Source organism: Herpailurus yagouaroundi, unplaced genomic scaffold (genome assembly GCF_014898765.1).
Source record: "Herpailurus yagouaroundi ecotype Mexico unplaced genomic scaffold, PumYag 67623, whole genome shotgun sequence".
Lineage (NCBI taxonomy): Eukaryota > Metazoa > Chordata > Mammalia > Carnivora > Felidae > Herpailurus > Herpailurus yagouaroundi.
Genome location: NW_024420424.1, coordinates 4,196,257 through 4,212,387, shown reverse-complemented (window position 1 = coordinate 4,212,387; position 16,131 = coordinate 4,196,257). Strand labels below are relative to the sequence as shown.

Here is a 16,131-nt window from a genome sequence, read left to right as displayed (position 1 = left end):
CTGGGCTAAATGGTAAGGGGCACTAAAGAATCTGCTCCTGATATCATTTTTGTACTATATGCTAACTAATTTGGACATAAATTTTAAAAAATAGAAAAATAAAACAACTTAATAAAAAAACAAAAAACATTAAAAAAATCATTTATAGATTCACAAAATAGATTGGTAGTTGCCAGAGATGGGGCAGAGTGGAGTGGGGGGCCAAAACAAGTGTAGTGGGTCAAAACATAGAAGCTTCAGTTACAAAATAAATGAGTCTTGGGGATATAATATAAAATTGTTAAGAAAATGAATTTTAAAAGTTATTATATGAGAAAGTTAAAACTGTGTACGGATGACTAGTCTTAATTTGCTGATTCTTTCACAATATATACACATTTAGAATCATTTGTACATCTGAAACTAATATAATGTTTTATGCCCATTATGCCTCAATAAAAAATAAAAACAGAAAATAAAAACAGTGAAGATTTATTATTCTAGACATTAACAGTACAGATAACATAAATATGTAAAATATATCTATACAATATCCATTTCAATAGTATCTTGCATGTTTGAATTACTCATCTTTGGGGAAAATTGTTTTCCACTAAAGACTTTTGAAATATCACATTCCATTATTGATTTCGGCACCTTCTTGGTTTTTGCTTCTTTTTATCACAGCTTGCAATAAAAAATGGCTTTATGTAGGGGCACCTGGGTGGTTGAGTCAGTTGAGTGTCTGCTCCGGCTCAGGTCATGCATGATCTCCTTGTCTGTGGCTTAGAGCCCTGCATCAGGCTCTGTGCTGACAGCTCATAGCCTGGAGTTGCTTGGGATTCTTTGTCTCGCTCTTCCTCAGCCCCTCCCCCACTCTTTCACTCTCTATCTTTCTATCTCTCAAAAATAAAAATTAAAAAAAATTAAAAGTTGGCTTTATGTAAATTGGGAATATGGCTGGATGGGAAAATTAGTTATATGAAGGTCTGGTGTTAATACTAATTTGATTTCATTAAGAAAAACTGGATTATGTTTATAAATTTCCATAATGTATATCAAATAGAAATTCCATGAAACTATTAAAAATGTAGACTTTCATACATGAAATTTAAAAATACTTTAATATTTTACATATATGGTGTAGAAAATATAACCCTATTAAAATTTCCAAAAACTAACTGTTCTTTTAAAATATTTAGTGCCTTGACTTGTTTTCTTTTTAAGATGAAATTTATTGTCAAATAGGTTTCCATACAACACCCAATGTTCCTCCCAAAGGTGCCCTCCTAAATGCCCATCACCCACCCTCCCCTACCTCCCAATCCCCATCAACCCTCAGTTTATTATCAATTTTTAAAGTCTCTTCTATGTTGGCTCTCTTCCTGTCTAACTTTTTTTTTTCCTTCCCCTCCCCCATGATCTTCTGTTAAGGTTCTCAGGATCCACATAACAGTGAAAATATTTGGTATCTGTCTTTCTCTGTAAGACCTATTTCACTTAGCATAACACTCTCCAGTTCCATCCACATTGCTAAAAAAGGCCCTATTTCATTCTTTCTCATTGCCATGTAGTATTCCATTGTGTATATATATAAACCACAATTTCTTTATCCATTCATAAGTTGATGGATAATTAGGTTCTTTCCATATTTTGGCTATTGTTGAAAGTGCTGCTGTAAATATTGGGGTACAAGTGCCCCTATGCATCAGCACTCCTGTATCCCTTGGGTAAAATCCTAGCAGTGCTATTACTGGGTCATAGGGTAGATCTATTTTTGATTTTTTGAGGAAACTCCACATTGTTTTCCAGAGCAGCTACATCAGTTTGTGTTCCCACCAACAGTGCAAGAGGGCTCTCCCGTTTCTCCACATCTCTCCAGCATCTACTCTCCTGATGTGTAAATTTTAGCCACTCTGACTGGCTTGAGGTGGCATCTCAGTGTGGTTTTAATTTGTATTTCCCTGAAGAGGAGTGACATTGAGCATCTTTTCACGTGCCCATTGGCCATCTGGATTTCTTCTTTAGAGAAGTGGCTATTTATGTCTTCTGCCCATTTCTTCACTGGATTATTTGTTTTTCGGGTGTGGAGTTTGGTGAGTTCTTTATAGATGTTGGATACTAGCCCTTTGTCTGATATGTCATTTGCAAATATCTTTTCCCATTTCGTTGGTTGCACTTTAGTTGATTGTTTCCTTTACAGTGCATAAGCTTTTTCTCTTCATGAGGTCCCAATAGTTCATTTTTGCTTTTAATTCCCTTGCCTTTGGAGATGTGTCAAGTAAGGAATTGCTGCAGCTGAGGTCAAAGATTTTTCTTCCTGCTTTCTCCTCTAGCGTTTTGATGGTTTCCTGTCTCACATTCAGGTCCTTTATCCATTTTCAGTTTATTTTTGTGAATGGTGTGACAAAGTGGTCTAGTTTCAACCTTCTGCATGTTGCTGTCCAGTTCTCCCAGCACCATTTGTTAAAGAGACTGTCTTTTTTCCATTGGATATTCTTTCCTGCTTTGTCAAAGCTTTGTTGGCCATACATTGGTGGGTCTAGTCCTGGGGTTTCTATTCTATTCCATTGGTCTATGTGTCTGTTTTTTGCCAATACCATGCTGTCTTGATGATTACAGCTTTGTAGTAGAGGCTAAAGTCTGGGATTGCGATGCCTCCTGCTTTGGTCTTCTTCTTCAATATTACCTTGGCTATTCAGGGTCTTTTGTGGTTCCATACAAATTTTAGGATCGCTTATTCTAGCTTTGAGAAGAATGCTGGTGCAATTTTGATTGGGATTGCATTGAATGTGTAGATAGCTTTGGGTAGCATTGACATTTTAACAATATTTATTCTTCCAATCAGAATGTTTTTCCATTTCTTTATATCTTCTTCAATTTCCTTCATAAGCTTCCTATAGTTTTCATCATACAGATCTTTTACATCTTTGGTTAGGTTGATTCCACGGTATTTTATGCTTCTTGGTGCAATTGTGAATGGGATCAGTGTCTTTATTTGTCTTTCTGTTGCTTCATTATTAGTGTGTAAGAATGCAACTGATTTTTGTACGTTGATTTTGTATCCTGTGACTTTGGTGAATTCATGTATCAGTTCTAGCAGACTTTTGGTGGAGTCTGTCGGGTTTTCCATGTATAATATGTCATCTGCAAAAAGTGAAAGCTTGACATCATCATTGCCAATTTTGATGCCTTTGATTTCCTTTTGTTGTCTGACCGCTGATGCTAGAACTTCCAACACTACGTTAAACAACAGCGGTGAGAGTGGACATCCCTGTCGTGTTCCTGATCTCAGGGGGAAAACTCTGTTTTCCCATTGAGGATGATATTAGCTGTGGGCTTTTCATAAATGGCTTTGATGATGTTTAAGTATGTTCCTTCTATCCCGACTTTCTCAAGAATTTTTATTAAGAAGCGATTCTGAATTTTGTCAAATACTTTTTCTACACCGATTGACAGGATCATATGGTTCTTTTCTTTTCTTTTATCAATGTGATGTATCACATTGATTGATTTGAGAATGTTGAACCAGCCCTGCAGCCCCAGAATGAATCCCACTTGATCATGGTAAGTAATTCTTTTTATATGCTGTTGAATTGGATTTGGTAGTATCCTGTTGAGAATTTTTGCATCCATATTCATCAGGGATATTGGTCTGTAGTTTTTTGTTTGTTTGTTTGTTTGTTTGTTTTTTTGCTGGGTTTCTGTCTGGTTTAGGAATCAAAGTAATGCTGGCTTCATAGAATGAGTCTGGAAATTTTCCTTCCCTTTCTATTTTTGGGAACAGCTTGAGAAGGATAGGTATTATCTCTGCTATAAATGTCTGGTAGAATTCCACAGGTAAGCCATCTCGTCCTGGACTCTTATTTGTTGGGAGATTTTTGATAACAGATTCAATTTCTTTACTGGTTATGGGTCTGTTCAAGTTTTCTATTTCTTCCTGTTTGAGTTTTAGAAGTGTGTGGGTGCTTAGGAATTTGTCCATTTATTCCAGGTTGTCCAGTTTGTTGGCATATAAATTTTCATAGTATTCCCTGATGATTGCTTATATTTCTGAGGGACTGGTTGTAAGAAATCCATTTGCATTTGTGATTTTATCTATTTGGGTAAACTCCCCTTTCTTTTTGAGAAGCCTGGCTAGAGGTTTATCAATTTTGTTTATTTTTTCAAAAAACTAACTCATCTTTATATTGATCTGCTCTACAGTTTTTTTTAGATTGTATATTGTTTATTTCTGCTCTGATCTTTATTATTTCTCTTCTTCTGCTGGGTTTGGGGTGTCTTTGCTGCTCTGTTTCTAGTTCCTTTAGGTGTGCTGTTAAGATTTTGCATCTGGGATTATTGTTGTTTCTTGAGATAGGCCTGGATTGCAATGTATTTTCCTCTCGGGACTGCCTTCACTGCATCCCAAAGCATTTGGATTGTTGTATTTTCATTTGTTTCCATATATTTTTTAATTACTTCTCTAATTGACTGGTTGACCCATTCATTCTTTAGTAGGGTGTTCTTTAACCTCCATGCTTTTAGAGGTTTTCCAGACTTTTTCCTGTGGTTGATTTCAAGTTTCATAGCGCTGTGGTCTGAAAGTGTGCATGGTATGATCTCAATATTTTTATACTTATTAAGGGGCTGTGTTGTGACCCAGTATGTGATCTATCTTGGAGAATGTTCCATGTGCACTCGAGAAGAAAGTATATTTTGTTGCTTTGTGATGCAGAGTTCTAAATATATGTCTCAAGTCCATCAGATCCAATGTATCATTCAGGGCCCTTGCTTGTTTATTAAACCTCTGTCTGGATGATCGATCTATAGTTGTAGATGGAGTATTAACGTCTCTTGCAATTTCCACATTCTTATCAATAAGGTTGCTTATGTTTGTGATTAATTGTTTTATATATTTGGAGGCTCCTGTATTTAGCGCATAGACATTTATAATTGTTACCTCTTCCCGATGGAAAGACCCTGTAACTATTATTAACGGCCTTCTTAATGTCTTGTTACAGCCTTTAATTTAAAGTCTAGTTTGTCTGATATAAGTAAGGGTACTCCAGCTTTCTTCTGACTTCCAATAGCATGATAGATAGGTCTCCATCCCCTCACTTTCAACCTGAAGGTGTCCTCAGTTCTAAAATGAGTCTCTTTTAGACAGCAAATAGATGGGTCTTATTTTTTCATTCATTCTGGTACCCTATGTCTTTTGGTTGGAGCATTTCGTCCATTTACATTCAGTGTTATTATTTAAAAGATATGGGTTTACAGTCATTGTGATGTCTGTAGGTTTCATGCTTGTAGTGATGTCTCTGGTACTTTGTGGTCCTTGCAACATTTCACAAAGAGAGTTCCCCTTAGGATCTCTTTTAGGGCTGGTTTAGTGGTGATAAATTCCTTCAGTTTTTGTTTGTTTGGGAAAATCTTTCTCTCTTCTTCTATTCTGAATGACAGAGTTGCTCGATGAAGGATTCTCGGCTGCATACTTTTTCTGTTCATCATATTGAAGATTTCCTGCCATTCCTTTCTGGCCTGCCAAGTTCCCATAGACAGGTCTGCCACTACTGTTATGTGTGTACCTTTTTAAGTTAGAGCCTGTTTATCCCCAGCTGCTTTATTTTCTCTTTATCCTTGTATTTTGCCAGTTTCCGTATGATATGTTGAGCAGAAGATGGATTCAAGTTACGTCTGAAGGGATTTATCTGTTTCTCTAGGATTTCAATGCCTTTTTCCTTCCCCAGCTCAGGGAAATTCTCAGCTATGATTTCTTCAAGTACACCTTCAGCCCCTTTCCCTCTTCTTCTTCTGGAATTCCTATGATACAGGTATTGTTCCATTTGATTGCCTCACTTAGTTCTCTAATTCTCCCCTCATACTCCTGGATTTGTTTATCTCTCTTTTTCTCAGTTTCCTGTTTTTCCATAATTTTATCTTGTAATTCACCTATTGTCTCCTCTGCCTCTTCAAATCAAGCTGTGGTCGCCTCCACTTTACTTTGCACCTCATTTATGGCATTTTTTAGCTCCTCATGACTATTTATTAGTCCCTTGATCTCTGTAGCAATAGATTCTCTGCTGTCGTCTGTGCTTTTTTCAAGCCCAGGAGTTAATTTTATGGCTATTACTCTAAATTCTTATTCCTATTTATATTGCTGAAATCGTTTTGATCAATTTGTTAGTTGTTGCTACTTCCTGGAGTTTCTTTTGAGGAGAATTCTTCCAGTTCGTCATTTTGGGTAGTCCCTGGGGTGGCTCCAAACTGCAGGGTACTTCCCCTGTGCTGTCAGGAGAAACTTGTTTTGGTGGGCAGGGCTGCAATCCGACCTGATGTCTGTCCCCAGCCCACCGCTGGGGCCACAGACTGTTGTGTACCTTATCTTCCCCTCTCCCAGGGGTAGGACTCACTGTGGAGTGCTGTGGCCCCAGTCTGAACTACTTGCACACTGCCAGGCTTGTGGTGCTTGTTCAATGGGATTTGGCGTATTAGCCAGGGTGGATCAGCAAGGTGCATGGGGGGTGGGAAGGGCAGGTTTAACTTGGTTTGGTGTCAGTGGTCCCCTGCGGGAGGGGCACTGCAGCACTGGGAGGGAGGCAGGTCTGTTGGAGGGATGGATCTACAGAAGTACAGCATTGGGGAAGCAAGTTCGGTGATGGGAACTGGTTCCCTTTGAAATTTCAGCTGGGGTATGGGAGAGGGAGATTGTGCTTGCCAGTGCCTTTGTTCCCCCGCCGAGCTGAGCTCTGTCTTCCAGGGCTCAACAACTCTCCCTCCCAGGGTCGTCTTGCCCTCCCTCTGGTGGAGCAGAGCTGTTGACTTTTAACATTCCAGCTGTTATGTCCTTATGGCTGTCAGGACTCATGGAGTCCAGCCCCTCTGTGTTTGAAAGCCAGACTTGGGGGCTCTGCCTTGCTGGATGGGATGCCCTTCTGCTGCCCCGGCTCCCTCCTGCCAGTCCGCCAGTCCGTGTAGCTCGCACCACCTCTCCGCCCTTCCTACCCTCTTCTGTGGGCCTCTTGTGTACACCTGGCTCCAGAGAGTCCATTCTGCTAGTCTTCTGGTAGTTTCCTGGGTTATTTAGGCAGATGTGGGTGGAATCTAAGCAATCAGCAGGAAGAGGTGAGCCCAGTGTCCCCCTATGCCGCCATCTTCCCCTGTCTCTTCCAGGATCCAATAGATCTGATACAATCTAATAAAATGTATGAATTTGGTTCAGGGGTAGTCCAGTCCAGGCTGTCTACTTTAGATAAGAAACCACTGTTCGTTCCTTTAGTCCATGGCAGGTGCTCCATGTCTGTTAGACTCATTTACCTGAAATCTGCCTTGTCTTGTTTTTAAGGCTGGAAAATCAAGTGGTGATTTCTCATCACTGAAACCCGCTGAGTCCATAAGAACGACTGGCCACGTGTCTCAAAAAATTTTAGCACCAGCACATTTCTGGTATATACCATCTAAATACAGGCTAAAGAGTTGAATATAAAAAGATGAAGGTGATTAGCCAATTTTCAGAAATCAGTTTCAACGCTTATAGCCAGTTATAACACACACAATACTTACTGTATTTTGAAAAACAGAAAAGAAATTCATGCCTATTAATCATGCTGTGATTCTCACCTCTTCTGCATCAGTGCTGTTTAGTTCTTCTGCTTTAATTTTATTGTAAGTATCCAATATATCAGTACAGCTCTGATCCCTAAGAAACAAGTAAGTCAAAAGATACTTCAATATATTATTTTTAAAATCAGAAGTCAGCTCCTCTGGAAGATAAAACTGCTTCTTACCCAATAAATCGAAGTAAGACATCAGTTACAATTTTGGCTGCTTTAACTATAGGACTATCTGGCTCATTGAAAGTCCTGGCATTATGCTCAATGTAGCGAACCTCCCACATTAATGCTGATATTCTCCTATGAAAGAAAAAATAACCCTGTTACTTTTTTGATACATATAAAGTCTGTTCTAAGAATTTGTAACATAGAACAACTAGGCACTCAATCATGGCATGTCAAAGGTATTCTAATACATGTATGTAACTTAATATATGTGTATAACTGATATGCACTAATATAAAGGTATATAGTTACAGTATTTGAAGTGTAGGAAGCATTAAGAACCAGTGGACGGCATACTGGAAAGAACTGACCCAAGACATCATGGGTAAACAGGGATTTTAACGAAATAAGTATAAACACAGTGTTTTGATAAAGTCAAGGAAATGTTTAGTTTTCAGTGGAAGAAATGAGAAGATCAAGAAAAAAAAAGAAACCAGGTTTCAGAAAAATAATTTTATGTAGTTACTTTTAGGATATGTATTATCAAATTAAATTGTAGGTAATGTTATAAAATATACCCAATTGGCTATATTTATAGCCAGCTCATGTTGGAATAACTGTGATTAGGACACAGTGGACTCTGGGGTTAGAGATGTACCAAAGGGTGCGCTCTACTACTCTCTCATAATTGACTCCCAACTGAAATGAAGAAGAAATTTACTTGGCCCTTTATCTAAACACATTTTAGGGCTGGTAATTAAATCTAACTGCTGCCTAATTCCTCAACAAGGGATTTAAACATGCTCCAACTTTCTAGAGCACCTTAATCATGATGAATCCACAAACCACTTACTTAATCTGCCTTTAATAAACTAAAGTTAACAATAGTTTTTGTTTCACATGTGATTTGTGCTACTCATAATTTCTTCTCTGTCCTTTATTCCATACTCCTTACCCTGGAAGACTGAGAATCTATCAAAAAAGGTAAATTAGTGTTCCAAATCTTTAGAAGAAATTTTGGAGTATACTGAATGATTATTTTATAGTAAGAAAACACAGATCTCACTGTATCATTATACAAAAAGGAACACAAAAGATGTAAAGCTATAAACTTTATAAATAATAAAACTAAACAGACCTGTAAAAGCGATTTTCAAGTCTCTGCCTGATGGTGTTGAGGTCAGTTGGATAAGCAACTACTGTACAATACAAGGGATAGGCACTGAGATCCACTGGAACAGCAAAAGGGCTGGCAAAATCTATAACATTACCAAAATCAAAAAAGGTAGTTATAAAAGATATTAATGTTTCATGTTAACAAACAAAAACTTTTTAAATCAGAAGGAAGGACAATATACTACATTACTAAAATTAAATGATCCAATTATGCAAATATTAGACAAGTATCATTAAAATGTTATTCTTTTTATTTGGACATAATATCTATGAATCATGTATGATACATTGGTTCAAATCAGGTGCAATGAGATGAATAAAAGGAGAACTTCAAATCTGTCTTTTCTGGATAAATGCCAAACAGCTCAAGTGATATGTTTTAGATAATATAGCTTAGACATGTAAGTAAAAAGTATTACTCATCCACTGTGTATCAAAAAACTCAACCAAAGTCAAGCACAGAGAATAGCTAGAGAGCCAAAGTGACTCAAGAAAGTAAAAGACCACTATATACGACATCTTCACTATTATATAAGCTCCCAGAGAATAGAAAAAAATTTATCAATCATTACACTGGCCAAACATATAAAATATTAATATTAAAACTAGAATCACTTGATTAAAAGTGCCTCTTGAGTTAAAAGTATACAGTGAAAAATATATTTCCTTTTATAGAACTTAAAATTCTGCTGGTTTTCCTTGTTCCTTCCTAATATTCTTTCATATTCACCGTACCCAGGGACAGAAGGTGGTTGATGCCCTGAATAACCCGTTCACATTCCTCATCTCTGGAGTGAGCCCCCCACTCTCCTTCCTGGGGTTTGTATAGCAAAGCAGTCAGTTCCTCCTGGGACACAGGAACACCAGCACCAACTTCATCTGGAAAGGCAGCTATGTATAAGATTAAAAATCAGAAATGATTAGTTTCCAATACTGTGCTACTGATACTGAATTATAATTCATTTTTAAAAGCATATTTACTTCCTTCTGGAATTGGCTCCATATCCCAGGGGCTCATCTTTTCTCTCTCATTATTGTCCCAGCTATTAAAAAATAACAAGATACAAATCAAATTCACAGGACACTTACTTTTATATATCACCATAATTTGCATGACTTCATGGGGGTAAAATTTGGAACAGGGCAATACAGTTTTCCTTAAAGTACAATTTCACTTACATAAAGATGATTAACCTTTAATTATAGTTCACCAATATGAAATAGAGAGAGCAGTAAACTTACACTTAGTTTTACTTGGCTTTTTGTTTGAATTCCAATCAAGCATGTATTCAATATTAGCCCAGGGTACATAACGAAAAGATCTCTTTGGAAAATTCCTTTCAGGTTAAGAAAGTCAATTTTAATAGATCAATTCTTTCTGTGAGATAATCTATTTTATCCTAATAGTTTAAGAATAACAGCATCTCCAAAATTTTATTATTCCCTTGTGATCCACAATATGCAAAATTAAAGTCAGTCCTCACAGAATAAACATTAATCATTCTTGAGAAGAAAATTTCATTCATTAAGAATCTTACAATGCTGGTATTTAATGAAAAACTAAAGTAAATGTTGTAGACAAATAGTACGTCCAAACATAATACAGTCACCTGTGCCTAGAATTCACACCATTAAATAAAAGACTGGGTACTAACATTTATTGCTATGTTCCAAACAATTACTTTAAACAATGAATTAATTTCAGGATTCTTCATGAAATAATAGTTGCAATTCTTGTCTAAAACAGAAATACTTAAAAGAAAATACAGGCATAAGGGAGGTACAAATAAGTCTTCAGTTCCTGCTTTGTTTTAGCATGCATATTGGACCAAGAGGTTTATCATCAAATTCCTTCCTTACAGGTACCAGGATTACTTACTTAATGGTACAGGTTAGATAAAGATAAGTCAAAGTAACAACGTAGTATTCCTGGTAGGGTCAGAAAGTCCATATAGTACCACAGTATTATATTAGGCATAAAATACCATAACTGTACTTACTGAACACTGTAGCACTGGAAAGAACTATCAGGATACTCTGGTTGAAAAGGTTGCTGACTCTCCACAGTCCCAAACCACCAGGCATCATCAATTATACTGCGGAATCTATCACCTATAATATTTTTGGAAATTCTTAAAAGGATGTTTTTGAGAGTAACAGCTTTGTTCACACTTTAAATTGCTACTTTTTGTTGGACAAAGTAGCCTTGTATCTAGCATTATTAGAGGTTTCAATCTGAGTTTCCCAGATAAGTAAATTTTATATTTTACTCTAAGGTTTTGACTTCCAAGTACTAGTAATCTTTCTGAGATAAATCAAATATGTCCATGTCTTCTTAAATAAATGTTACCACATATATAATCTAATTTTTATCAATTACTTAGGATCATTATTAGGCATACTTTTTCTTGTACTGTACGTATGTTACTACAGTTCTTTTCCTTTTTGCTTTCAGCTTTTTGCCTTTAATAATCTCTTTATACTATTCTGCCTCTAAAGGGCTAAGGATTATAAAACCAAACCATTGCAGACAAAAATGTTTCTCCCACATAAGAAAGGAGAATTCAAAAGTACTTAATAGCAACCATTTACACAGTATAAATTTTAAATATTTAGGTTCCATCTTAAGTGCTATCATTTATTGCTCACATCACCTTGTAGGTGTGTTCTAATGTGATTGTTATCATAAAGATAATGGAAGTGGAACACAGAGAGATTAAAAACTTGCCCAAGATCAAATAGCTAGTGAAGGGTTAAAGGAAGGGATAGGAGAGGAGGGAAAGGGAGAGGAAGAGAAAAGGTGCAGAAACAGGTAGAGGTACAGAGAGAAACAGAATGAGAGAGAGAGAGAAAGAGTGACAAAGAGAGAAAGAAAGAAAATCACAATCAGTAATGGCCTGCTTAAGAGCCCAAGTGTTAAGTACTCTATATTATGCAGTACTCTATATTAGGGCAAGTGACATTTGATGGTTTTTTTAAAAATTCAGATTTGTATTCTAATGGATTAGATATTTGCAGAAAGATTAGAGGTTATATGCTAAACACAATGTGCATAAAATCACCTAAACATAACTGAGAAGGAAAATTTAATTTGATTTTTCTAATTTGGTTAACAGCTTTTACCAACTAGATGTTATACTAGCTTATTTCTATTAAATTATAATTAAAATGTTACTCTATTTCAAACTTAATTGTTATTAAGTGAGAATTTTATACTCACCAATCTGCCAGTTCCTTTCTTTGGCTTCATTATAAAACTGATGTAGCACAAGGAAGTCAATGACATCTGGCATGTCATGATACCTGTATAAAAAATAAAGCACATATGAATCAATATACAAATATAACAGCATATGATACTAAATATCCAGAGATCTATGTTTAAAATTTTTTTTCAACGTTTTTTATTTATTTTTGGGACAGAGAGAGACAGAGCATGAACGGGGAGGGGCAGAGAGAGAGGGAGACACAGAATCGGAAACAGGCTCCAGGCTCCGAGCCATCAGCCCAGAGCCTGACGCGGGGCTTGAACCCACGGACCGCGAGATCGTGACCTGGCTGAAGTCGGAGGCTTAACCGACTGCGCCACCCAGGTGCCCCTGGAGATCTATGTTTAAAGTGGAGTCATTTAAAAATGTTGTAAACCTCAAGGTTCCTGCAAATGTCTTTACTGAAACTCCATCTGCTTTTGTTAGTCCCCTGCCTATTACTCTATCACTTTAATAACATAAAGACACCAATGAAGGTCCTTAAAGCTTAGTATAAGGTATTTTATATTAAGGGCTCTTAATATAAAAGAGTCTATAATTAGAAAAGTATGAATTGATGTTCTTTCATCTCCTCAGATTTCAAACTCTAAGAAATGTGCCACTGACTAATCATTTCTTTTATTATTAACAGAAGTAAAAGCAACTACCATGTTTCAACCACACCATTAGGCATTTATAAAGGTTTTTCTTTTAATTCATCACAACAATCTTGAGGCAGTTACTAACATTTACATTTGCAGATGAAGGCATAAATTCAGAGAGGTTAAGTAACTTGCTCACAGATATATATCTAGTTGATCCTTAAAGAATACAGGTTTGAACCCCTGCAGGTCAACTTATATGCAGACTTTTTTCAATAAATATGCATATATATACTGTAAATATATTTTCTCTCTCTTTATGATTTTCTTAATTACATTTTATTTTCTCTTGCTTACTTTATTGTAAGAATACTATATATAATACATAAAACATACAAAATACATATTAGTCAAAAGTTTATTTTATCAATAAGGCTTCTGTTTAACAGCAGGCTATTAGTAGTTAAGTTTTTGGGGAGTCAAAAGTTACATACAGATTTTCAACTGTCGGGGGTCAGTACCCATAAGTCCCCACATTGTTCAAGGGTTAACTGTATACACACAAAAACATACTACAGTACATATATGTTTGCTACATACACACATGCATGCACACACATGGAAGTTTATAAATATGTATATATATAGCTATTACGTGTAAAAAAAAAAGAATTAAACATTAAACCCTGGTCTTTAAAACTCTAAAGCCCATAGTACTATAGTATTTTCTCTCCCATCAAGCCTTGTACTCTGCAGAATAAATGATTGGGATTAAAACACACACACACACACACACACACACACACACACACACCCAGAGACAGCTACTCACTTAATGGAAAAAGATTCTCCAGTCATTTTGCCTGAAATGGGGTCCAGAAATGCAAGCTTCAAGCAACACAGTGTAGGTGGTCCAACCTCATATTTGATTCCTACAATCTTAACAAACTCTTGTTCCTATTCATGAGAATACCAATAAATTATTACTTTCAATATAAATGCCTGACAGTTGCATATTATTTCATTATTTTTGAACAATTAAAAAACTATCTGAATACCCACCAAATACTAAGCATTCCACTATGTGTTAAAGGCAGTAAGACATAGTCCTTGACAATATCAAGTCATAGTATACTTCAGGGCTCTAAACTAAGGATAAGCAGCCAAATCCCCTTGAGAACATTTTTAAAATTCATATTCTCAAAATCTACTCCTATAGAATTGAATTCAATAGGTCTGGGGTACAAGTTTAGTCATACATATTTTGAAATAATTCCCCAAGGGACTATGATGTTTTTGCCTGGTTAAGACATATATTATGTAAGTATGCAGGTAGACATGTATGGTATATTTGGGGAAAGGGCTTACATATTTTAATGCATACAATATTATTTTATAAACCACTCTCATAACTGATTATTAGTCATACTTAGCAGTTGGCAAAACTGAGCCTTATGGGCATAGTGACTTGTTTTACTCTACTTTTACCTGATTTAGAATAGTGATAGCATCCCTATCTCCCAGGAGATGATTGTGTAAAGCTCACTTGATAAGATATTTTCATACCTCACAACCTTAATACAATATTTTACAAGTATCTAAATCTTTGTTTCAATAAATCTACATTCTTTCATGTATGCTTCCTGCTAAGTATCATCACACAACAATCCTTCATTTACCTGAAAAACCACTGTAACACTGCTCTTAAGTCTCTTGTTCTTCAAGTTGGAAAAACAAAAGAAGAAAGCATGCATAAACCTAACTAGAAATGATGATGTATGTATCTATGTATTTATGAAGGAATGAGTATGTATTTACAGTCAGAAAAACCTCCAAAATATTAAACATACCTATTTTACTCAATACCATGTAGCTATATAGGTACTGTATCAAAAATGATAATCCATAAAGTACCACAAAGTTCTGAGTTTCTTGGGATTTATATTTATGATTTTTACTTAAAGCCACTGGAACCTCAAGGGTGTCTGTAATCCACACACAAAGTCAGTTTATAGAGCCTCCGAATATACAAAGCTGCTCAGGAAAATAACCACACCAGGGAACTACTGCTTTGCTCCAAATATAGAATGGTATACACTAGACGACTTGAAGCTTGAAGAAAATTAGGTCAAATAATCAAGACAACAAATAGCATACAAATTTCAGCAAACATAAAATGGGACCGATAACACATGTACAAGAGTATGGAACATCTCCTTATCTTAGACACACAATCAATAATGAAATATGTACGAAACTGAGAAAAAGCTATATATACGCAAGTAACTTAATTCCAAAGCTACTTCAGTTAGTTTATGAAGTATCAAAACTACTTCATAGTTTATGAATTTGGCCAACTTACCCTGAGATCCATTTTATTCCATGGCTGTTTCTGTAAATTAAGGCTGTATATTTTTGACTTCCTTACAGCCCGCACATAAGCTTCATGTCCTTGCCTGAAATAGATAAGCTAAAACAAAAAACATAAGGTATTAACAAGCAGTATTCTATTTAATTAACAACTCTATGTATCCCAGTATATACTGTTACAAATGTCTTCTTCGGTTTACAACAAAATTATAATTTTGAAAAAAATGTATAATTATTTGTCACTATCAAATAATGTTCATTCAGTATTCATGTCTATGTTGCCTGTACTAAGTACTGCATAAAAACACTGCATATAAGTATTGCATATAAACACTGTATACACAATCCTTTTCCTTCTAGCTGCTTCATAAATTTCTGAAGAAAGAGGAACCAATGACAAATGTACACAGAACTGATCATATTTTAAAGTACTATTTTTCAAACTATAAGAGTAAAAATATCAATAATAGCCATGTTATTCAGATATAATTTATTACATATATATTACTGTATACAACAAATATTGATTGAACATATGTGTACAAGGCACTGGGTGCAGTGGTAACATACCAAAATAAAATCCTTTCCCTCGAGGATATGGGCAGACAGGTAAACGTATGAGTATAATATAAGGCTGAATATACTAAATATCATAAGAGAGAAATAACTTAGGTGAAAGCTCAGGAGGAAAGAGCAGCAGGTAAATGGAAAGTAGGAATAACATCCAGGAGAAGTTGGCATTTAAGTTAAACTTGTAAACATGAGTATTTTCAAAGGCAATGATCTGTGGCTATGGCCATTCCAGGCAAAATACTGAAGGCTTAACATTTAAAGTAAAAAGTAATGGTGCCATTAAGAGATTGGTTTTATAAAAAGTATCAATTTTATGAATTCTTTAAAAACATTTAATTTATGTATTTCACTGTCTGATTCACTTATATATCTCCTCCATTAGAAGAAGTATGAGTTTTACGAGTTCTTTAAAAACATTCTTTCATT

At 35.7% G+C, this 16,131-nt stretch overlaps 1 protein-coding gene across 5 annotated transcripts in view; it reads right to left on the bottom strand.

The window, feature by feature from the left end:
* The window catches only part of BRWD3 (bromodomain and WD repeat domain containing 3), a 226,521-nt gene that overhangs the window by 56,415 nt on the left and 153,975 nt on the right, over positions 1–16,131 (bottom strand). For 4 of the 5 annotated variants that reach the window (XM_040467901.1, XM_040467903.1, XM_040467902.1 and 1 more), the window contains 9 exons: positions 15,125–15,232; positions 13,595–13,719; positions 12,133–12,215; positions 10,913–11,024; positions 9,894–9,955; positions 9,648–9,803; positions 8,875–8,995; positions 7,746–7,871; positions 7,579–7,657 (listed from right to left, as the gene is read on the bottom strand). In XM_040467901.1, the coding sequence (XP_040323835.1) occupies positions 7,579–7,657; positions 7,746–7,871; positions 8,875–8,995; positions 9,648–9,803; positions 9,894–9,955; positions 10,913–11,024; positions 12,133–12,215; positions 13,595–13,719; positions 15,125–15,232 (972 nt within the window). Of the gene's footprint in view, positions 1–7,034; positions 7,427–7,578; positions 7,658–7,745; positions 7,872–8,874; positions 8,996–9,647; positions 9,804–9,893; positions 9,956–10,912; positions 11,025–12,132; positions 12,216–13,594; positions 13,720–15,124; positions 15,233–16,131 lie in introns of those variants that run through there. The other variant, XM_040467905.1, reaches the window with a different exon arrangement.